This window comes from Lissotriton vulgaris, chromosome 6, assembly GCF_964263255.1.
Source record: "Lissotriton vulgaris chromosome 6, aLisVul1.2, whole genome shotgun sequence".
NCBI lineage: Eukaryota > Metazoa > Chordata > Amphibia > Caudata > Salamandridae > Lissotriton > Lissotriton vulgaris.
Genome location: NC_141694.1, coordinates 1,586,564,099 through 1,586,589,009, shown reverse-complemented (window position 1 = coordinate 1,586,589,009; position 24,911 = coordinate 1,586,564,099). Strand labels below are relative to the sequence as shown.

The following is a 24,911-nucleotide window of genomic DNA, read 5'->3' as shown; positions in this document are numbered from 1 at the left end:
AAGCCGGACAAACCTGTTCCCTGCCAACTGCATCAGTAGAGAAAATCAAAGGCGTTGAGGCCAAAAAGGAGCAATCAACAGCACAGACAACCTCTCCCTCCAAATCTTCTGCAGCACGCTCGGGAGGCGGGTAATAAGAGGGAAGGCGTAGAGAAAGCCCAAAGGCTAGGGAATCAAAAGAGCATCCACCGCCCAAGCCTGAGGACACACTACCTCTGAACAAAATCTGGGGAGAGGGGGTTCTGAGGGGAGGCAAAGAGATCAATCCAGGGAGTCCAGAACCGAAGACAATGGTCAGAGGAACAGAGAGATGGTACAGAACAGAAGAATGAAGGTTGTGGCTTAAGGCCTCCACAAGAAAGTTCAGATGCCCTAGAATGTAAACAACCCTCAAGGCCAACTCATTTCCGTCCAGGCACAAATCATGGAAGACAGCAGATTCAGAGATGCACACTAGGTCCGCCCACTGGCCGTTCAAGTAACAATGAGCCACCTGATTGTCGTTATGAACCAACAGATTCGCCCCATGGAGAGAAACCTGAAAGAATTGCACCACCTCCCAAACGGTCGCCAACTCCCACCAGTTTGAGGAACGGGCATTGGCCCTCCGAGACCACTGACCCTTGGCCTCCAAGGACCCAAACATGGCTCCCCAACTCCAAAGAAAGGCATCTGTAGTCAACAAGAGGGGAGGAGGAATCTGAAAACACACCCCTTTCTCCAGATTGGGAGTACAAAGCCACCAGTCGAAGTCCTTTACCAGAACAGGAGAAAGAGGAACCAGAGTCTCGTAATCTGCCCAGGAGGGGTCCCACCAAGCCAACAAATAAGTCACCAAGGGTTTGAAATGCAGGCAAGTCTAAGGAACCACCGCAATGGTGGCAGCCTTCAACCCCTGGACCCGCAACCAAAATCGAGCTGGGCAGAAGCGTGACCCAACAGGTCCTGCAACAGAATATGCAGGGAAAGGATCCAAACAGGAGAGAGAAACACCACCCCCCCGAATGGTGTCGAACAGACTCCTGATGAACTGAAGTAATTGAACAGGAACCATATGAGACCTGGCCAGATTCAACTTGAACCCCAAATCCTGGAAAAAGGCCAACCGCCAGAAGAGCATTAGGAAGGGAGGAAGCAGAGATCAGACAATCATCAATATAGGGAAACACAGAGAAACCCTGATGTTGCAACCCCCCACCCCTCCAGCAGGAGCCAATACCTTGGTAAAAGTCCTGGGAGCAGTGGAGAGGCTGAAAGGCAAAACCTGACACTGGAAATGCATCCGTTGCACCGCAAAACTCAGGAACCGCTAACTGGCTGGATGGACAGGAATGTGAAAATAGGCATCTTTCAAGTCCAGAAAAGACGAAAAAACACCATCCTGGAAGAGGGGAATGACAGGCTGGAAGGTGACCATCCGAAAATGATCCAGCCTCACCAACTTGTTCAAAACCCTGAGAATCAGTATTGGGCGGAAGGAACCATCAGGTTTTGGAACCAGAAACAGAGTGGCATAGAACCCCAGGCTCCTCTCGTCCACCGGAACCGGCACAATAGCCCCTTTTGACAACAATAGGGCGGGTGATGCCAGACAACATGGCAGACTGCCGCACGTGGTCTCTTGACAATGGGCTACCCTGAAAATAGTAAAGAGGGGGAGGGTCCTGGAGGGGAATCTGGTAACCCATCCTGGTCGGAAATCAGCCTGATCAACGGGCAAGAAACAACCAGAGCCAAGCCCCCACCACGGATTAGTCACTTTTGACCGCCAACCGGGGAATGCTGCAGTAGCTGCTGCAGAGGCCCGGGCTTATAATGGAACGCAGCCCCGACCACGAAAGGGCTGAGAAGACAAAACCCCTGAAACCACTGTTTATGGAAAAAGGATTTCTTCTTTGGCACAGGCTGAAAAGGTTTCAACATCTTCTTCTCCTCTGAAGACCGCTGCACAAGCGTGTTCAATTCGTCCCCAAAGAGACATGGACCCTCAACAGTCAGCTTATGGATCAAGGCCTTCTAAGCAGCATCAAGATGCCAAGGCTTGGTCCAGCGAGACCTCCTTCCAGCCACCGCCACCCCGGCAGCTGAGGAAAAGGCCTACAAAGAATCAAAAGTCACATCATAGAGGAACTGAGCCAAGACCTCCATCTGCACCAGTACAGGAGTAGGGTCCCCTTGATCCTGTAAATATCCAAACAACTTCTCAAAATCCATGAGAAGGACCTACTAGGCATAGGCCGAATAAGTATAGCACGCACCCAAAAATGAGAAGCAGCATAAGAATGCTTGAGAGCGGATTGCGCCTTCCACTCAACTGAGTCCACCAAGGAAGCCTCCTCCGAATACAATGAGGATGAAGACGCCATGGAGGACAAAAGAGAATTGACTTTCGGAACAGGTGGGTACTGGGTGTCAAAGTCTGCCAGGCGATACCGCTTACCCAGAAAGTGAGTAATTCACTACTTGTCGACTTTAAGACATTCCTTAGCCAGAAAAATCTTTAGGACAGCGTGAAAGGGCAAGTCATACACCACAGAGGAATTATACTGGGAATAAAACCCTTTATTAGATAAGGACTTAGGGTCAAAACCCAGCACATCCCGAAAATGGACCAACATGTCCAAAAACACTTGCCCTGAACATATTTAACCTTCGGGGAATAGTACATGTCCTCATCATCATCCATAGAGTTTTTAGCCACAGGTTCAAGCAGCCAAGTCTGTACAGCAGAATTAATTAAATCCTGCAAATTAGCTCTGGAAATCTGCTAACGGTCATCCTCTTGCAACTTCTGGACATTATTCTGCTTCGATAAGGATTTCGCAGGCACCGAAGAGGAAGCCCCATCACTGATGGCCAAAAGCAGGAAGAGCAAACCACACAGGAAGCCCAACACACACCAGGAAGTGCCCAGCTACTCCCATAAATACTGCACCCAATAAACCAAATCCCATGAAACATAAGACTTGGAAACCTCAAAGGACAACCCTGCAGTCTCCCCCCCAGCCACAGAATAAAACACCTTGACTGCGGGAGCGGGACACTGCTGAAAGACCCCAGCACCAAAACGACCCGAGGCCAGCACACAAGTCAAAGATCCCTGCCCCAGCCCAGCACATGCGCAGGGAGCCCGTTCTGGCCAAGGAGCAGGAGCGCAGCTGACTGGAAACCTGGTGCGGCCGCGTGCAGAAAAGGCAGCAAAGAAAACATGCATGGGTGTGAGGGGCTTATGTGACCTTTGACTTAAAGTTTAAAGCGTTTTTATGGGCTTTTGGAGACAGGACTCACTATCTTAGGACTGGGACGAGGAGGACCCATGAGGGGATAATGGGTACTAAAAGCCCCTGGAATTGCTGTAGAACCCATAAGGACTTTGTTGTGTTAAATCAATGGGCCAGTCGCTGTGATTGAAAAAGTCAGCCCAACGTAGCATGAGATGTGAGGAGCAAACTGGGACATGAGAGTATAAAAAACAATAAAGAGAATATATAAACCAGGGAAGGAACAAAAACCCAAATATGACAAACAGAGCAAGAATGGGAGCCAAATAATAAGTAGAAAGTTACCAGGTGCCATCTTACTGGTTCACAGCCCTTCTACAGGAAAAGGAAAGTATTATGTGAGCTCTACTGCCCATTGACCAGAGCTGCCTATTCCTGACCCTTAGTGTTTTTGTATGGGCCGGCCGCCATCAGCCGGTGCTGCACAATCTCGAATCCCTGCCAGCCTAGTGTCTGTTTCTAAAACAGATTCAAAGGGCCTATTCTAGTGTCTCCTTTCTTGATTTCCCTTTGCTGAAATCCTAACAGTGTCTCACAGAACGTTAGGGAAGCCAGTACAAGATTAAGGGATTTGGAGGGCATTCATGTTATCTCTTTCATAAAAATAAGTTTAATAAAAAGTGCAATTCGGTTTGTTGGTGGAATCTGAAATGACAGGGAATCCTGTGTCATGCGCCACTACTGCTCCCACCAGCTCACATTGCAGCATGGCACTGTTTACAAGGAATAACGTGTGCCTGCATCATTCGAGTGGATTCAAGAACTGGAACCCTATTTGAAGTATTATGTCATTGTGTATCGTGGGTCATCATTTTATAATTTTCACTAATAATTTCTGATTGTTATGAAGAATTTTCTGAGAGTTAGGGGATTTATTAAAATAAATAGGCCTGTTTATCTAGACCTACAGTGCGTACTTCATGTTGTAGTCAAACTATGCCAAAGAATGTCTCAGAAATTTGATTTATTGTTAAATTAAATTAGGAAAACTATCACCTCATACTTAAAAATGTTGGAGTAGATTTACATAAGTAAATATGTGTATAGCAAAAGTATATGTGTATTCATGTCATGCCTCCTCCTGCAATTCACAGAACCTGAACATCTCATGAATTTGACAAATAGGTAAATGGTAATCACAATGATAGTTGATGCAAACTAGCATAACATATACCATGCATAAACTATGCCAATTGTGCGAATAGTAATAAAAGAGAAAAAGATAAATTGGGCAAAAAAAATTCTCACGTCCAAAAATATTTTACACACCGCACCTTCCCCTCTCCCACCCACCTAACCAAATTAGGGTGTGCAGCAATTCTTCCTTCATTGTGATCCCAACTAGCCCCCAATTTAAACTATGAACTCCGGACTGGTGAGGGTGGCCAGATGCATTTCACAAGGTTTTTATGCATTTTCCTAATGTTAAGAGCTTGGGGGATAGCCCCAGTATTAAAAAATAAAACCAGCTACCACCTTCCAGCTAATTACCATATTCCCACGCAGCACCTCTCATAAATAGCGGATGTGAACAATTGCAGAACTTCACCATGACAGACCCCTTCCATTGTTATACCTCATTGTATCTTATAAAACAGTTTAAATAATATTTCATCTGTAAGCACAAGTGTCAGATGTTTCTTTGTATGGCATATACATGACACCCAGCTACTGTTTACCATCGGCCCAAACCCAGAGGCAGACAGGCTCCGCTTCGCCAAAGGCATACTGGCAATATCCAACTGAATGACTAACAACTGCCTCCAGTTGAACCCTGGTAAAACGGAAATTATGCTTCTGGGTAAGGCCGCTACCATCTGGACAAATGAATGGTGGCCCTCACAACTGGGTATCCCCCCACTTCAAAACAGTGTGTAAAAAACCTGGGCGTAAAATTAGATTGCTCACTGTCAATGCAGGATCACGTAGCAGCCACTACTGGTTCCTGCTACTATACAGTAAAACAAAGTGTTCCCTTGAGCGTGAATGAATAGGAAAAGCCGGAGGGTCAAGAAAAAAACAATTACAAAATACAAGTAAATATAAAGAATTCTTACAATTTATTGGAAATACAAATGTTAAAAGAAGAGTGGTCCAGATGAAACCCACTCAACACAGGTAAAACAATAAAAGGTTTTTTTGACATTCAATTTTGGCCAGCAAGATTGAATCACAAGGACAGAAAGGACTGTAAGACATGGAATTTGTGCAATACTGGTTGTATATTCGGACTCTATTATCAACACCTAAGCTATGTGCACTATAATACAGTATATCAGCAAAGATGTCGAGATCATGAATTATACTGGGTGAAGGGTCGACGCATTTCGGTGGTTTTCCAAAGTTTTGTCCACCTTTATCAAGACACCATTTAGTTTCTGTCAAGGTATTGGGGTCAATATAATTGCCCTTGAAGTCCGTATACAAGGGTTGAATTGGATTTCTATTTTATTCCATTTTTGTATGCAAATTATTAAAACTGTATATGTGGATCATGCTACCGATATGGTGCTCCTGTTGATATAGGTATGTGGGCATACAGTCAATTCAGAATTATTGTGCCCAATGTGTGTTGCTGCTCTTCTTTACAATATTAAAATCCAGAGGCGCCTAAGTCTTGTCCTTGCAGAATTAGATTTTGTTTCTCTAATTATCCACAAAGGACTGCTCACTTCTCTGGTTACGATTAATCATTAAGTTGCAGAACCAGAGGCATTAACGTCATGTCCTCGTGGTATGGCGTTCTTTTCCTGTTGTATCCCGAAGGACTGCCTGCTTCTCTGGTTCCACGGAAAATGGAAGTGAGCAGTCCTTTGCGTACAAAAATGGAATAACATAGAAATCCAATTCAACCCTTGTATACGGACTTCAAGGGCAATTATATTGACCCCAATACCTCAACAGAAACTAAATGGTGTCTTGATAAAGGTGGACAAAACTTTGGAAAACCACCGAAACGCGTCGACGCTTCACCCAGTATAATTCATGATCTCGACATCTTTGCTGATATACTGTATTATAGTGCACATAGCTTAGGTGTTGATAATAGAGTCCGAATATACAACCAGTACTGCACAAATTCCATGTCTTACAGTCCTTTCTGTCCTTGTGATTCAATCTTGCTGGCCAAAATTGAATGTCAAAAAAACCTTTTATTGTTTTACCTGTGTTGATTGGGTTTCATCTGGACCACTCTTCTTTTAACATTTCTATTTCCAATAAATTGTAAGAATTCTTTATATTTACTAGTATTTTGTAATTGTTTTTTTCTTGACCCTCCGACTTTTCCTATTCATTCACGCTGAAGGGAAAACTTTGTTTTACTGGTTAGTTAACCCTATTTCCCTTGACTCTAGTTAAGGGGTACCTCTCGTATTTACCTTCCTGCTACTATAGCCATCGACTACTTCAAAAAATTCTCCCATATATTCCACCCGACCACCGTGGAACGCAGATGCAAGCGATGGTGATCAGCTGTTTGGATTACCGGAACGCCCTACTGACCGAGGTAGGGACAACACTTCTAAACAATCTTCAAGTTATCCAAAATACCGCTGCCAGAATGATCTTAAATATGCCTGCTAGCCCTCCGTCACTGCCTTTGTTAAAAACTTTACACTGACTCGAGGTCTGCAGTGGGTCTCCCAACTTTTTTCTCACTCCTCTTTCTTATCTTTCGACACCCTTCGCTCCCTCTATAACTTACCTACTTCCTTTGCACGCAAATACCAACTGCTTAAAGATACAGTCCTAACGAAATACAATGACCTCTCTCAGTCCTGCCCTCCTCCTGCCCCATCCACCCCCACTACCGAACTTCATTCCTTCTTACGCACTACACCAAAAGCTACTGCTATTTACAAATACCTTCACGATGGTAAGATCCCGAGACCCAAATCTAAAGTAGAAGAATCTTGGGAACATGATTTGTCTGTCTCCTGGTCGGTTTCCCTCTGGGACAAAATCTGGACCAAACTCCGCAAATCTTCCAGAGCAGCGACCCTTACTCAGACTTTGTTCTTTGTTTACAATAGACTCCTTTTCACACCCTCTGACCTTTTTATGGGCAGTCTTTCCCCTTGTTGGAATAGCATTGATCTAAAACCTCAGATTGTTGACCTATTACTTGCCGCTGCCTTCCAACAAATAACAGTCAACTGGAAAGACTTCTCTAAAATTTCCTTCAAAGCGTGGTGGTTTAATGTATGCCACAACCACAGATTGGACACTGCCCATGTCTTCCCGGCATGTCTGGCTACAAAACGCATGGACTTATGGACTCCCGTTACACTTTATCTAGACTCATGTAGTAAACGCTTGTTTCACCCTCCGCCTCCACAACAGGAAGTTCCTAAACCTCCTTAATTGCCCGATGCGTTCCACTTATCCTTCACTGTATCAACTGTATTTATTACTTCCCAATGTTCTCATGCTTTTCATATTTTATGCTTACCGTATTTTTTCTTTGCCTTTTCCCTTTTTCTCACCTTGTACCCAGATCTATTTTATTATAATGTTTGCATTTGTATGATCGTATTACTCTGCTTAGATTCTTACTTTGATATCACGTTGTACTTTGTTTTGACACCTGGTTTACTTCTTTATTACTCTTAATAAAATTCTCTTGAACTTAAAAAAAAAAAACTTTACACTGGCTACCGGTGAAAAAAAGATCCATCTTTAAAATCTGTTGTCTGTCTTTTAATGCTTTAAACGGCCGAGGCCCCCAATACTTACAAAAGAAACTGAACTGATACATCCCTGGTCGTCTGCTGAGATCGGGTTTGTCGAAGCTGCTTCATATTCCTCGCATCCGTCTCAAACGCACAGGAGGTATGGCCTTCTCCTACCTCGCCCCTAAATATTGGAACAATCGTCCCAAATCTCTAAGGGATACTCCACTGTATACAACTTTCAGGAAACAACTAAAAGCCTTTGTGTACTAAATTCCAACTCAGCCCAGGTGTCGCTATTAGTGATGTTTACTCTAGGCAGCGCCGAGATGCCCCAGGGTGATTCGAGCGCTATACAAGAGCGAATAACATAACATAACATACATAACATTAAAGCACTTGTTAGGCATAGAATTATTTGCTCATAATTTGTCGAGAATGTACATATGTGGACGTTCTTGTTTTGGTTAAGATGGTCAAGATGTGTGTTAATGACTTATTGGCTTTGACTGTGGCCCAAATAACATCTGTTACTGTGAGGTTTCTGTGGCACAGCCCACATCGAGTGTGAAATCGATATTTCAATTGCTTTGTCCTCAGTATTTTGTAATGAATTGTTTGTGTGTATGGATGTACAGTTGTGCTGAAGTTTATTATTTTTGTAAATCATAAATCGTTTTTCTAATGAAACTGACTGACTTGCAAAGATAAAAACAGGTTAGTTAGGTGCTTTTTCAAACACAAGACATTCATAAGTCGGGCTTTCTCCTCATAAACTAAACCTAATATCCTAAACTTGACATAGATACTGCGGTGATTGATAGCCTTTGTCACACTCTCTGCAGAAGCTAATTTTACACGTTCCTTTTGTATCTTAACTGTGCATTTAAGTATCCGAAACTCACTTTCTGAGTAGGTGCATGCTAGTTGTATGGATGTCCTCAACCCAGAAAATACTCGCAACTGAAACTTAAGAGGAAAAGAGAGTTTATGAGTTATGTCCTTTTATTTTATACACTTATTTCAATTGTAGAACCTTTTGATCTTAATGGGAATTATTTTTTAACTTAAGTGTAAATATATGACCGGATTTAATACTTTTAAACCAGGCTCCATCAGAATAATGAGTATGTTTCTATAAGAATACGGCAACAGCTAAATATCCGGACAATTAAAATAGTATCCCTACAAAACGTGGACTAATATCAGGGCTTATAATCAAGGTAGTTAATAAAAAGTTTAACTAAAGATTATGACACGAGTAAAATACGCAAAATACACAATACACAAATCACTTTAGGAAAGAGTAAGGAAGGGAAGAGACTAACTACATTTAGTAAATACATTAATTACTAACATAGAAGTATTAAATATAGTCCACAGAGAACTAACATTTACTTCCAGATAATATTGAATCAATTCTTTCAGCTCTCAGTCTGAAATCTGTCTTTTTCACTAGTGCCCAAATGGCCACGTCCATAAACCATAATTCAATGTCAGCCTTGAATGATGAATTCCAGTTTCTCAGCGTGAATACAATGTAACATACAACAAACGGTACCCTTAAATACAATCATTTACAGAAGAAACTCTGTTGACAGTCTGAAAATCTCCTTTGTAAAATCAATCTTTTGATAAGACTTGTTTCATAAAGCTGTCTCTTAATCCAAAATCATACGATGTCCTGGGTGAAAAAACGAAGTTGCTTTGTTCTGACACTTGCAAAAGAAATGTGATGGCATTAACTGGTATTTCTGTGAGCATCACTACAATAGACATGGAGTGGTAAATCTTATAAATGTGAAAATACAGGTATTAAATGAAAAAAATCGAAGGCTATCAAGGCTGTCCCTGTAGGCACTTTGATTTTTTAATTGACTCTTTCAAATAAACGCCTCTTTGACTCAGATTGGAATTTGACCTGTAAAATATTCATGTTCTTTCAGCATACTGATGTGATACAAAGACTGTTGACATATAATAGACTAATTATTGGAAAAATCTGGATTCCCCCATGCTTAACTTTATGCATCTCTGTACTGGAGTGAATGTATGACATTGTTCTGCATTCTGTCCATCAATTGTTCTTTTTGCATTTGTCACCCCGAGTGGGATGGGTATGCCCAGACCTGGGTCCTGTGCTCTTTATGCCACTGGAGTCAAGCTATCCTGGCTTATGAGGAGTGACACCCCGAAATCGGTCCTAGGATCCTTGTTTCCCGTCCACAGAGGACCTGGCTTGGCAGTTCAGGCTGGACTGTTCCCTGGTTGAGTCAAACTGGAATGGCACCGGGTGCAAAAAAACAATGGATTTAGGCCCAAATCTCTGTCTGTACTGGGAGGAATGTATGACATTACTCTGCATGCTGTCCATCAATTGTTCGTTTAACTTAATGCACTTGCATTACTTTTACTGATGGCTCAAGCAATCTGAATTTCAAGGGCTGATGCTAGCATGGCTTTTTTTGAGTAATTAGCAAACCATAGATGAGTAGACAGCGTGCAAAAATGTGTGTATCCACGTATCCACTTACTTGCATGTAAAAAAAAGCTGCATAATCTTCAATTATATCTATTGTCCAATAATCCTCATTTATATTTATAGTCCGATATATGAAAAATTCTATTATTTTAACTCGTTGAAATTTCCTATGAAATTATGATTTTGCAGTTTTTTCTAGTGTTTAGAATATTTTCCAGTGCTTAGTGCAAATGTTTTCACAGCTGTTTTCTGGGAAGAAACAAGGGTTCTAGTTCTCTGATTTAAGAACACATTTGTAAGTGCAATGGCAGGTTAATAGATTTTTCCTCTTTGATACATTAGCAACGCTGGTAATTTGATAGGAGGATATTTAATGCTTTTCCTCTTTCACAAAACAGTTTAACACTATAGAAATTTTAAGACATTAAGCGGGCATATTTACAAGAACTTAACGCTACAGTAGTGTACATGTTTTGACGTTACCGTGGCTTTTTTTAAATCGCCATATTTACAAGTTGCCGCTAACTTCAGTTAGCACCAATTTTCTAGCATAAACGTGAATTTTTCACATTAGCACGTCTGTTAGAGTGACTTACCAAAAATGAGATGCAAAGTAGGTGTTCCTTAATAAAAAATCCTACTAAGTCCAAATTGAGGCAGTTTTTTAAGGACAGAAAATAGCTGGTCTTAAAATTAGTGCAAAAACTCAGGAGCATATATAAGTTGTTTGGGTGCTGGACAGCGCTGCAGGGAATATTGCTGTGCTGCCCTGCACCAAACAGAAAGTCAGGAGTACGCCCTATCAGTAACATAGAGTGCATTCCGGGCCCTCTTCCTGAAAAGTGTGGCATTGCTGCGATAAAACAGCGATTGGCTACTTTTCACTGTACCCTCCTTGCGACACCATGGATGCGCCATATTAACTGTACGGCTCTCCATGTTGCAATAAATTACAGATTTGTCTGGAATCCTGATGTATCTGACGGTGCTAACGTCACGCTTTGCTGCAGTTGTGTCGCAAGAATGATGTAACTCCAGCAATGCATGGGACAAGCCTATCCCTATGGCACTGCATCACCCTTACGCCTGCCAAGAGGCAAACATAAGGTTTTGACGCTGTGGGGTCCTAGAAATGATGCATTGAAATCTGATTGATTTCACTGCGTCACTCCTTCAAGGCTTTGTTGTGTGGGAACGCCTTCCCTGTATGCTTCTTAACTGATGTAGATGCAATGTGGTGCAGGGCTTTACAAGGTCATGCATATGCCTGGATGCATCCCTTTGTAAATATGGCGCAACTTGGTACAAAATCCATGCTGCATGTACGTCAAGAAAATTACGCACTGGTGCTATTAAACAGTCGCAAGGGTGCCTGCGTTACAGGGATGATTGTTTATGTGCAGGAAGGGACACCTCCCTGCACATAAACAATCAATAATGGTGATTTGCTACTTCTAGGTATTCTCCATTCTGCAGAATGCAGCACCCATAGAAGTAGCAAATCACCATTATGTAGTGATTGTTTTTGTGCAGGAAGGTACACTTTCCTGCACAAAAACATTCATTAATGGTGATTTGCCCTTTCTATGTGTGCTGCAAAATGCAACACACATAGAAAAAGCAAACTTGAGCAGAAATAAAACTAATTCTCCTTGTTGCGCCAATGCAATGCGGCATGCAATGGGTGTTGCTGTGGAAGGCCCACAGCAACACCCATTGCATGCCCCTTTTATGCGGATACCTGTGTGAAAAGGTATCATATTTTCAAAGCGGCATTAAGTCATTCAAAGTGGCTTCACACAGATTTGTAAATATAGTGTAGAGCATCTCGCCACCAAAAAGTTGAAAAAAGTGATGTTCCAGTGGCACAATCCCCTTGTACATATGCCCCTATTTTCCTTGTAAAACCTTACTGTGTGTTATCATGCCATTTAAACATCGAAATGCTTCACAATATGTGTGGAAACGGGCTCAACTTTGCTGCCAAATCATAATCCTCGAACAAATTATCTAAAAGGTGCTGAGAAGATTGGGTGTGCCTAAGGAGTCTGATAATGGACAACAAATTACAGCATGATGTATCAGCTGTGTATATCCAAACAGTGGTGTACATTTTTTAGTAATACAATTCATTTCATTCAAAGATGAAATGCTGTTATGCTATTGTCTTGATTCTTAGGGAATGAATCAAAAATTCGAGTGAAAATGTATGAACTAGATTGCGGAATGCATGCAGTGTTTTATGAAGAAATTTCATGAAAACATCAGTTGTGTGTCCATCATTAGGAATAATGTAAATGCGACCCCTTTTCCACCCAGTCCCCCAAAAATAATATTACTTTCCAAGGAAAAAGTAGCAGACATCTTGATCTTCAGAGACTGCTAAGAATAAAAATTATAGATCACATGAATATGACTGTCAGTCCCTTAAATAAAATTTAAATTTCATGTGGCTAATATTTGTGGTTCTTAAAAATAATTTCACATTATTTGACAATATATTTTATCAGTACACAGACCATCGTGCCCCAATTATTGCTGCATACGGACTACTCTTCTGAACCTTCAGCACAAGCACAGCTCTTACCCTCGCTTTTCTAGATAAGTTCACTTTTCCAGGACTTTCTTTGAACTCTGTTGGCATAATTGGAAATGTAATCTCAGGAGTGTAGCTATTACTGCGAGGTTGTCTTCAAGAACCAGAGCTAGAATCAGCGCTACTGTGAGAATCATAACTGATTAATTGAGGCATCACAATCAAAACCCATTGTTTCATTGATCACGAATGGGCCATGTTCTTAAAATTGAAAAAAAGACATTAACGGCCACATGCATCAAAGTTAGCATTTGCGATTTCTTAATTGCGAAAGTTAAGGAATCGCAATTAAGAAATCGCAAATTGCTATGCATCATAAAATCGCATTTTTATTTGCGATTTCTAAAAATTCCTTAATTGCGATTCACAATTTGCGAATCACAATTAAGAAATCCCTTCCCATTGATTCCTATGGGCCAAGAGGCCTATAGGAATCAATGGGAAGGCATTCACAAATTGCGATTTGCATTTTGCGAATCGCAATTTGTGAATGCATTTTCAAGGGTGCAGAGGGGGGTCCAATGGACCCCCCCGCACCCCTGAAATGTAACTTTAAGTGCAAGTTTCACACACACATGTCCCAAGGACATGTGTGTGTGAAACTTTCAAAACTGCATTTTTGAAAGTTTTCGCAAATTAGCATGAAGGTCAACTTCATGCTAATTTACCCCTTCCTATTTGCGAATTCGCAAATTAAAAATGTTCATGCATTGCATTTAAGAAATCTAAAATTGTGATTTCTTAAATGCAATCGCAATTTTAAAAATCGCAACATGGTTGTGATTCCTAAAATTGCGAAAAGCATGATGCCTCCCAAATTTGAGAATTGCATTCGCAAACGGCCGAAAATTGCGATTCGCACCGTTTGCGAATGCAATTCTCAATGATGCATGTGGGCAATAGAGTTACGACATGTTTGTGGAGGCTTCTTTATGAGAGGCCAGCTTCACTTTTGTTCCATGTAAAGTGGTGGATGCGTGACACAAAGCTCTCATAAAAGTTTATGGAGCCACGCAAAGCCTCCCTATATGGCTTGGAGTGACCTCATAAATTATGAGTATGGCGTCGCAGTCCAAATTGTTGTGTTACTCTGCGCCTGGGGTGTGTTCCATGGGTGTTGCCGTGGGTTTTTCCACGTACCATCCATGGAATTTGATGCCGACCCAGATTTACAAAAACATGTAGACCTTGAAAAGCGCCAAATCTTTTCGCCTCCCAAGGTGAAGCGTTACAAGGAGGAAAAATCTACTTTCTCCACGTTTTTCCTCTTTCTATGTGTGCTGAGGAAAATTCCTCTTAGAATTGTTTTTGTGCAGAAAGGGGCCTCTTCCTGCACAAAAACAATTCTGCCTTCAGCGGAGGTTGAACCATGGTGCAAGGGTGCCTACTTTTGCCCTAGGTTGCCTAAAGGGTGACAGTGCAGCAGACTTCTTGAAGAGAAGTCACAAAATGGTGTACCTGGAAATACTTTCTCCAGTAATGTATGGAACTCTGAGACCGCGTAGTAAACAGTACTGCCTTCACTCACGGTTTCTTCAATATCATATTAACCCTTCCAATGCTCGTGACGGAAGCGTTCCGTCACGAGCCTCGGGTGGGCTGTGCAGGTGACAGAACGGTTCCGTCACGGCCCGCTCGCCGCGCCTGCGCGGCACGAATTCCGCGCCTGCGCTGACGTTCTGAAGCTCGGGCGGGGCCGTGACGGAACCATTCCGTCACAAGCACAGCTCACCCGTGTGCCGTGACAGAGCAGTTTTGTCACGAGCACGGGACCGCCGCGCAGCCCCACCTACCCCTTAGCAGTGCAGCGGAATAGCCGCCACAGTGAAGGGGTTAAAACGCTGTAGTCATGAGTATGGCAGTGTTGTGTAGTTTCTAAAGTTTGTATTCACAGGGCACTGGAGAAAATATTTGAGGGCAGGTCTAATGTACCGTACACATACTTTCAGAAGCTCAGTAGCAACACCGACGAGCTGTCATATATAAACAACAACAAAAACTGTTCTGAATGAAGGGCAGTTTGGGGTCCCTCTTAGTCAAATGCCTACTGCGTAAAACGTCCACTGAGCAATCAAAGTGAAAGTGGAAATTAAAAGAGAGCAGCTAAATAAGCATAGACCAATGACAATAAATACTGAGGTCCTTCCTCTAATCATCTTCACATGTGCGCATACGGACAATTCACAATAACTGCACCTGCGACCGAACTATTTGCAGTTTTGGAGTAGCAGGCAATTCTCCACCAGCATTTGTGTCAACAAGCTAGCGCTAAAAAGAAACTTTTAGTTGACGGAAAATCCTTTCTTTCAGTGCCCGGCCAGTGTAAAAGACATTTTGCATTAGTTGGTTAGTGCAAATTGTGGTGCAAAGCTGCCTGGCCACTAATGCAAATTTGCTGTGTCAACAGTGGAATGCATAAAATCCACCCCTGGAATGCAAAACACGAGGTGTTGATTGGAACAAAAATATACATATCAAGGTTGCCTGGAAGAAAGCACGGCTTTAATATGTTGCTACCCCGGCTAAATCTGCACTTGAGCACGGTCTGCAGTCCTTCGCACTCGCGGAACACGTCTACAAAAGCAACAACGTGCCTCTGGAAAGTGAGCTGCATAAAGAGAACTGCAAACACATCGCGACTTTTAAAAGAGGCGCCAACATGTTGTCTTCGCGTCTAGGAACCGAAATATAGCACAGTCTACAGTGGACATTTTAAGTTTATTTTTCCAAGTACCGTACGAAGACTTCCCGCTGGGAGAGCCTGCTTTGTAATGTTGAGCGTGAGTTGCAAAGAATCTCTCATTCAAAGTTCCTGGGAAACAGTCTAGCATGGCAAACTTTCATTTGGAAACAGGAGACAAAAATCCCACAAATTTCAACAACCTACGCAAAGAATCTCAAACAAAACCCGTCCAAAAACCTAAGTGTAAAATAGCAGTATTTATGTCTTCACGTGCAGTCATTTGACTGACTAGCAGCAAAGCGCGCGGCAACGCACGCGCTCCCGGACCAGAGCGCTGTTCAGTTACTTACAATTCAGTCGAGTTCCTGGGAATATCCTGCGGAATCTGCACCACATGGCTTTCTTGGCAGGTGAAAACCCTGTTCAAGCAGCTACAAACGGGGTGGCATCCGAAACTGGAACCCACAGCAAGGAACAGGCAAAGGATGGCCAGAGACATGTTTGCCAGTGTTTGTTTTCTTTCACTTCAGTCACAGCGTGCTTATGAGTCTCCTGCAGCGCGAATGAATCCGGTGATTTTAGAGCTGCCTTAAAAAAGTGCTGTGTCACGTGATTCCAAGGGATGACTAAAAAGTTTCACTTCTTGTAATTTGCAACTGGGAACGTTTTTTCTGTATGAATCAGAATGTGTGTTGCAACACCTTGTTATTTTAATAAAATGTGCTCTAAGACTAATGATCCACTGAATAAAGTTATAAAAATAACCTCTAATGTAGTGTAGGTGAACTGAACTTTGCCCTTACACTTTAAGTACCTTTCATTTACAATTACATTCAATCACGAAAAAGTTATGTCATTCAAAAGAATATTGTAAAATGCTAATTGCAATGCATTTCACATGTTCATGAAAAGAGTCTGAGATTGTAACTTGAAATCTGTTATATGCTCTCGCCAGAATCCTCATCTCTCATTTTGCATAACAATTTATAGCTTGTGTCATTCTAATTCAATTTCAGTAAAGCTCAGTATCCAAAAGGAAGAGGGTTTTTTCCTTTAATCAAATAGCCAGGTAAGGGAGGTGCAGGGATCGATCACATGTGTTCTAGCTAAGCCATGGGCACGAGTTTGAAAAGTGGTGACCATTCTAGTCAAGATTTGACTCTTACAAGCAGCAAATACCCCAGCAGAGGAAACAAAAGTGTAAAAAGTTGATGGGGTCAGATTTCATTTAGCACTGCTGAAAGACGTGACGGTCAAGGCTAACGAGTCCCTCACCCTCCTCCCGAGAGGAAACCAAGGTGGTGACTTTGACACTGGAACATCTGACGTTCAAAAGGGACGACAGAAACTGAACAACAAGCCCTACCTGTGTGCTGGAGTGGAGTAGCGGTGTGTTGGGGAGCCATTACACGTCCCGCTGATCCTGGGACTGTCTTCTGTGTTCCAGCCGCTGCCCCTCGCAGCGGGTGCCGCGGGTGCCGCTTCGCGGATTAAGGAGGGTGAAAGCATCTTCCAGGCGCTAGGCTCCAGGAGGCGCTGGGAGCAACATCGAACAGGCGTTGGCGCTGTAGCAGGGACTCGAAGATCCAGGAGTCCCTGCTCTCACAGCTGCGCGAGCGGACGCGCCCACCACCAGCCACGCCCCCCGCCTGCAACGCTCTCTGATTAACGCATTGCTAGGCGCTCCGCGGGACGCGAGCGGGACGCCGAGCGAAGCCCGAGCAAAGGGCGGGCAGTCTGTGGCAGTCAGGGGCTGTCAAGGCTGGGCTGGGCCACGTCCCTTTCCTTCTGTTAACAGTGAGTACATTTGCCTGGTGTGGCCTCCCGTTCTGTTTCCCGAAAGTATGTCTACTCGCTCTGGGAAGCTTCTTAGGAGCGAAGCTGAAAACGGGTCAAATGCCGCGAGCCCTGTTATAGGAACTATGGACCGTTTCATCACCAGGGTGGCGGCGGTGATTGAAAAGGAGATTGCCATGTCTGAGCGACGTCTATCTGAGGTTTACCTCGCCTCAAGACGCTCATCTCTGGGGGTTGCCGCTCAGTCGCTTACACCGGCCAGTATCCGGGTCCAACCTGTTTCTCCACCTAGTGTGCCTGGTGTTCTTACAGACCCCCCCCAGTTGGCTGGCATAGAGCAAAACATAGATAGGCTGGAAAATCTGGCCGCTCTTCTCCCTATAGTTACAGTGGAAGATGGTGCCCTCAGTAAGCTGTCCATACCATTATCACCCAATCTCCCAAGCAAAGTTATCAGTGATACTGAGTCCCCAAACCCGCTCACTCCCTCCATAGTTATATCAGAAGGGGAGTCAGTTAGGGCGTCCCCCAACACTCAAACCCCCGACACTAGGCAGGATACGGGGCCCTTAAGCAAAAAGCCACGACAACGCAAAAAGGGCAGGCTAGTGAGACAGGCCGCTCTTTATCAAAGAGCAAGAAATCGTTCTGGAACGGGCACAAGAACCATAAGGGGTATGCCTATAGCGAATGAAATTGATATAGATGGGGATGTTCAGATCTCTCCCAAGGGGCTACACCCAGACGTTAACACTGCTAAGGTCTCTAAGCTCTCTGACTTTGTAACAGTTGAAAACATTCTTGAGAAGGTATACAGCCTCTTGAAACCGTTACTATCACAAGTCAAGGGTCTAGGAGAGAGGATAGACAAATTAGAGCAATCAACCTTGATGGGTTTCACTCACTCAAGACAACTATTAAACAAATATCCAGAGTGACTGAAAACAAGGACTTGGGCGCAAAGGGGAATGAACAACCACCTCAGAAAGACCCTAAGCCCCCAATAGGTCAAAAAAAAGTTGTCCCTAATAGTCCTTTAATTCCAGCTCCTAAATCTCCTCCCCGTCCCAAACTAGGGCCAAAACACAAGGGACCTCCAACACTCTTAGAGCCTGACAAAAATAAGCCTAAGCCTCTTTTACAAAAGCAGCCACAGTCAGTTAGTGGTAAAATGGAAGACTCCCAAAAACCAGGGGCACGCAGCATACCACACGGGTTAGCGACAGGGAAAGCTCCTAGGTCCGTATCCCAATCTACTGCCCCCTTTACCCCCCCAACGGTCCCCAGTAATCCAGTGCGACGGATCCCCGCAGTAAACCTTCCTCCAGACTGCCAACCTTTCGTTGCTGTCATGGTTAACGTACCCCCTTTAAAGGATGGCCAGGTGGAAAATCATCAATCACTTAAGAATAAGTGTATCCACTGGCTGAAGGCAAACAAGCCAATCCCGCTGGGTGTGGACGGTATTATTCTAAGTGTCCGCAGAGTGGGTTGGGTAGGGCAGGGGAGAAAAACGCAGGAGGGGGATTGTATAATCATAAACTTCCAAGACCCAAGAGTAGTTCCATCGATTTGTACTCCTAATAAAAGCATGGGGCCCCGGGGGTTAAGGTGGTAGATCTGTCTTATTTTTACCCCAGGCAAATTGTTAGCCCAATTGAAGGAAGTTTTGGTTCCCCTTTTATTGGTCAAAACTGGGCTGGGGTCTCGGGGGGTACTAGGGAGAATCAATTGTGGACATTAGGGCCTCACTGACTGGAAACTGGGAGCAGAGTAGAGCCAGCAGGAGTATCACTCACCCAAACAAACCTCACAAGCGAAATAGGAGTCTATATAGCCTCCCCACAAGGTCCCTCATCCCCTCAGATGCCCCCGAGGAGGTCCAAAAATAGGGGTATTATAGCGCCCAACAACACTTCAGCTGTGACGGACCTAGTCTTTAAGGTTTTCAGCTGGAATGTCGCAGGGATCGCAAGAAAATTGGATCTACCGAATTTTACAGCCTGGGTTGATGAGCACTCCTTGTGCCTCTTCCAAGAGACATGGAGCCTGGTCCCAGTCCATAGGGTGGGATTTTCTTCCTATTCCTCCCCTGCACAAGTCTCGGAAACAGGGAGAGGGCGACCTTCGGGCGGCCTTCTCATCTGGGTCGCGGCTTCTTTAGACTGCAGAGTAGTGGAGTTCCCCACAGGTTCCCCGGACATACAAAACATCACCCTAATAGATCAAAGGGGAAGAATTGTCTTAAATGTTTATAACGTTTATGCCCGGGGAACCAAGAGTGGGAGAAAGTCTCCTGTAATATCTCTCCTCGAGACCTTGCTAAATAATACTCCTCACAAAACACGTACATTGGTTGCAGGTGATATGAACTGTGCGTTCGAGCCTTTGGGCTCGGACGTCTCCCTCGACCAAGACGAGGAGGATTCCAGGATGGGGATCCCAGTACTAGAAATCCCACCAATCAGAAGGTGGACAGAAGTGGCGCTCCAGTTATACTCACTGAGCCTTGAATTTAACTTAAGGGCAGCTAACGGGAGGACACCCTCGGATAGGGGGGGTGCCCATACATACAATAGACCAGGTCACACCTCTAGGCTGGATTATTTCCTAATAGATGTATTTTTATGGCCTTATGTAAGGGACATGCAGGTGGTCCCCTCGACCGAAAGTGACCACAATTTACTCTCCCTAGGTATGGTCCAGTGGTGGCACACTTTAAAGAGGGATAATATTAACCTGGTAGCCGCATCCCCGGATGAGTCTGAAGTCTCCCCCTGTGGTAGACGAATAAAATGGGCGAAACTGGTCTTATCCGAGGCAAAGGTAGGGGAAATTCAATCCCTTTTAAACCAAGCGGTAACAACCCTCGGAACCTCCCTAGAAGGGGTGGGTAGAGCGAGTGGGCTTTTTGTCTCCCTGGTAGAAGCCTTAACTAACGTGTTTACTATGTACCCAAACAAGTCGGGTAACAAAGAATTTAAAAAACCAGTCGATGGTTGGTATACCCAAACTTGTAGGGTTCACAAGACAAGGCTAGTTGAGGCGGTTAAACTTAAGTCCCGAAGTGTAATACAGGAGGCAAGGAAGGCCTATAATAAATCCCTTAAACTTGCTAGGAGGGAGTGGGAAGATACATTTTGGGATGACCTGCTCCAGGCTAGTAAAATTAGGGATTCAAGGGCCTTTTGGAATCTAATAAGCACACGGAATAAACCCGATGCATTTGTAAGACCATGCAACATTCCGCCCCAAAACTGGGTAAAACACTTTGGAACCCTATACCTCCCTCCTGATGGGGAACTGAATGTGGGAATCGACCTTATACGAGAGATCAAACCTCATGCCCATGATCTCTTCACTCCCCTTGAGATTGAGGGGGTTATAGGTTGGGTAGCGCCCCGTAAGGCACCGGGCCCAGATGGCCTTCCGGGGGACCTTATGAGGGCATTCCCAGCGGAGTGGGTAAGGGTTATAGCAGCTCTTCTAAACGATATCATGATGGGAGGGGCAGTGCCAGAATCCTGGAAAGGGGCAGTGGTGGTTCCGATTTACAAAAAAGGGTTCAGGGATACACCGGGGAACTACCGCCCTATAAGTCTGATAGACTCCACCCAAAAGATAGCTGGTAAAGCTATCCTCGGAAGGATTCTCCATTGGGTGGAGGAGAATAAAATCTTATCAGACTTTCAGGCAGGTTTTCGGGCTGCTATGGGGACAATAGAGCAGGTGTTTAGGCTGGCACTACTGGGGTGGAAGGTGGTGGAACTAGGCAAGGGTAGTCTTTACTTGGCCTTTATAGACCTGAAGACTGCCTTTGACTTGGTACCCCGGGAAGAGCTTTGGAGGGTACTTTATGAGTTGGGACTACCCCCTTACATCTTGTCCCTTCTCATTAGCCTTCATACCCATACCTATGCACAGGTCCGCTGGGGTAAAAACGGAGAGCTCACTGAGAAGATACCAGTCTCCAGGGGCGTAAGATAGGGCTGTGTCTTGGCTCCCACCCTTTTCTCACTATATGTGAACGGGGTGGTAAAACATCTTCAGCAAGAACCAGCCGACGCCCCCTGTCTCGGAGGAGTTCGCATCCCCACTCTACTCTTTGCGGACGACACGCTCCTGATTTCGAAGACCCCACAAGGCCTGCAGAAATTGCTAACGCGATTCCAGGAGTTCTGTACCGCAAAAGGGTTAATAATAAATGTGGACAAAACAAAATACCTAGTCCTAAATCCCCCTAAGAAACTGGGCCGCCCACCTACACTTAACTCGATCCCCTTAGAGAAAGTAGCCAAATTCGATTACCTCGGTATTCGGATTACGGATAGAATGTCCTGGGCAAATCATATTGATAAAATGGTCCTCAACCACAGGAGAGTAGGAGGAGCTCTCATGAGGGAATTCAGGGCCTCACCGAGGAGATCACTTACCCCAGTAATCGATATCTACAAGGCCAAAGTAGTGTCATCAGCCTTGTATGGGGCAGAACTGTGGGGCCACTGCCGAATGGATGCCCTAGTGACAGCGGAGAGCAAATGACTGAAATCCATTATCTCCGTTCCACTGAGCACTCCATCTGTACCAGTGTGGATGGACATGGGCTGTAAAAACATCAAAGACCAGGCCCAGCTTCGCCCGCTCCTGCTATGGACACGAATCTGGAGGGGTGAAGAACTAAAATCCTATGCTGATGCCCTGGGGGAAATAATGAGTCTGGGGGGTTGGGCTAAGATAAGATGGTTAAGAGAAACTAAAAAGCTTCTGGAGATGATCGGACTAGGAGACTGCTGGTCATCACATTCAGCCCCTCAAAAAGAAGTTGTTAAGGCCCTTTATTGGAAATGGACTTTGGAGCATCTAATTACAAACTCTAACCACTGCAAATCCACTATTGCCTTTTTACAAATCAAAGATACTGTGGCCTTTGAACCCTACCTGGACATGATCACCCACCCCCTTGACCGAGCCCTTTATTTTAAATTTAGAGTTGGATCCCTCCCGCTAGGTGCTGTGGTATCAAAATGGACATCAGCGGCCCGTACTTCCCCTAATTGTGCATGTTGCCCGAGAAGGGTTGAGTCCATTGTGCATGTCCTATTTGAATGCCCGGATTATGCAAGGCCTAGGAGCTCTTGGCTGAAACCTCTTTGTCGGAATATGGGCACACGTAATCACCTAGTAGCCTTGCGTATCCTAACCACGGACACTTCCCCTCCTATAGTGTGTGGAACAGCAACATTTTTAAAGCAGTTTTGGCTTATTCGTTGTAAGAGATTGTCAGTAGCTGTTTAATTCATTTTTTAGCTAATTTATTAATGGGCACTTCATGTCCTTTTATCTTTTTTACTGAGTTTATACTGGCTTCTTGTAGCAATGTTTTTCTTTTTGGAAACTGTAATGTTTGTATTCTAAATGTGCTTACAAGATATCTTGCATATCGAATAAAAGCTTATGACTGATTGACTGAACAACAAGTTTCTCACCAACCATGGTAGAAGGTAGAGTTGAGGCCATTCGGATATTAGGGGCCATATGTATCAAGCCTTTTTCCCGTTTGCAAACGGGCAGATTCTCAGAATCGGCCCATTTACTAATTGGAAAAATCCTTTTGGGATGTATCATTCCAAAAGACCATCACAAAATGGAGAATTGCAAAATTTGTGATTCTCTATTTTGCGAATACAACTAAGGAATTGCAAATTTCGATTCCTTAAATGTAATTCTGTAAGCACCAGAAATTTGCTATTTGGCCTTAAGGAATTGCAAATTGCCACCAACTTCAAGTTGTGGTAATTTGCGATTTTCTATAAAAAAGCACTTTTTTTTGAGTTTTGTAAAAGTGCCATATGTCGCACATACATGCCCTTAGGGCATGTATGTGCACAAAAGGTGCACTCATGCATATTTCAGGGGTGCAACAGGGTGTCCTTTTGGCACCCTTGCAACCTTGAAATTCCATTCTCAATTTGCGATTCTCTAGTTGGTTATCGCAAATTCAGAATGTCTTCCCATTCATTCCTATGGGCCTCCTAGCCCATAGGAATGAATGGGAAGGTATTCCTAAATTGCAAATCTCAATTTGTGATTTGCAAATAATGAATTTGTAGGATTCGCAACATTTGTAGCAAATCCTACATACATTGCATTTTGCGATTATCTAATTGCGATTCGCTAAAAATTGCAATTTGAGAATCGCAAAACTCTTTTTTGATACAAATGGCCTTAGTATTCCATGGACCGGAGTAGAGGCAGGATGCAGTCAGAGGACACCCATGGAGGCCATGCTGTGCTATCAATGTGGCATGCAGCAGCTCTGCAGAGGGAAGCAGCCATTGTCTGCAGGCGGTGCCATCCCAGAAAAAGAAAAAAGAAAAAAAGTCAATTCGAACGGAGGAGAATATGGGGATTACTCCTCTTTTTTATGTGAATTGAGCTTTATTAGCAATAAAAATTGCAAAAAGTAAAATACAATCATTATGTATGAAATACGAATAGGTGAGAAAAATAACAATGCAACTGAAAGGAAATCTGTCTACATTTTTTAACAGACATTATGGGAAGGGGAAGATAGGATGAGAAATAAAATAAATTGCACAGCATACAACTGAGGTTTGAATGACATTGCATAATAATATGAAATAATTGAAATGGTTGAAATACATAGACGATAATTATAGTAGCAAAAACCAATGAAAAAAGAGAGAGGAAAGTTCATGGAGGTTTAAAGTTTTCAGAGCAATTGCGAAGCTCTTGTTGATTTGCAACCTTATTCAATTAAGAAGTTAACTGTAACCAAAATAAGTCTCAGTTCACATGCTGTTTAGATGAAGAAGCAAAGGAAAAATCTAATGTATGATAATGACAAACATTTACCACCAAGCTTTACGTAAAATTTCAGAGCAACATTTCCAATTTAATGCAATTTGCTGAAAAGCTAAATCTAACATAAGGTCAAATAAACCATGTTTCCAAGAAATTAAACCCAGAGTATCAGATAAACTACAGAGAAAATGTTAATACATTGGACATGGGACATTGTATATTAAAAATGAGTGAAATACGGGACCAAACAGTTTTTCAAAGGGAGGCAATAGGTGGGCAAATAAAAAGAAGATGTAACAAATCTGCAAAAGTATGGCCACAAGACCAACAAAACGATTTAATTGTGCCTGAAAAAGTGGCAATACATATGGTGTGTAATATAATCTGTAATATAAAAAGAACAGGGTTTGAGTGGTGGATTCTAGAAATTTTTAATGATCTACTCCAAATCCTGTGCCAGAAACCAATGATCCAAACACATCCCAAATCAGCCTCCCAAGCAAGTTCAAATTTAGTTTTAATGCACTCTGGATTTGGGCCTGACAGATATTTATAAATCAAAGCAGCTTTTGAG

General features: G+C 43.5%; 1 protein-coding gene across 3 annotated transcripts in view; it reads right to left on the bottom strand.

Moving 5' to 3' along the window:
- Positions 1-16,285, bottom strand: part of FSHR (follicle stimulating hormone receptor) — a 1,773,743-nt gene extending 1,757,458 nt beyond the window's left edge. For 2 of the 3 annotated variants that reach the window (XM_086927760.1, XM_086927759.1), the window contains exon 1: positions 16,066-16,260. In XM_086927760.1, coding sequence (XP_086783886.1) covers positions 16,066-16,214 — 149 coding nt within the window. In that variant the 5' untranslated portion in view covers positions 16,215-16,260. Of the gene's footprint in view, positions 1-16,065 lie in introns of all 3 variants that reach the window. The other variant, XM_086927758.1, reaches the window with a different exon arrangement.
- Positions 16,286-24,911: the final 8,626 nt, after the last annotated feature.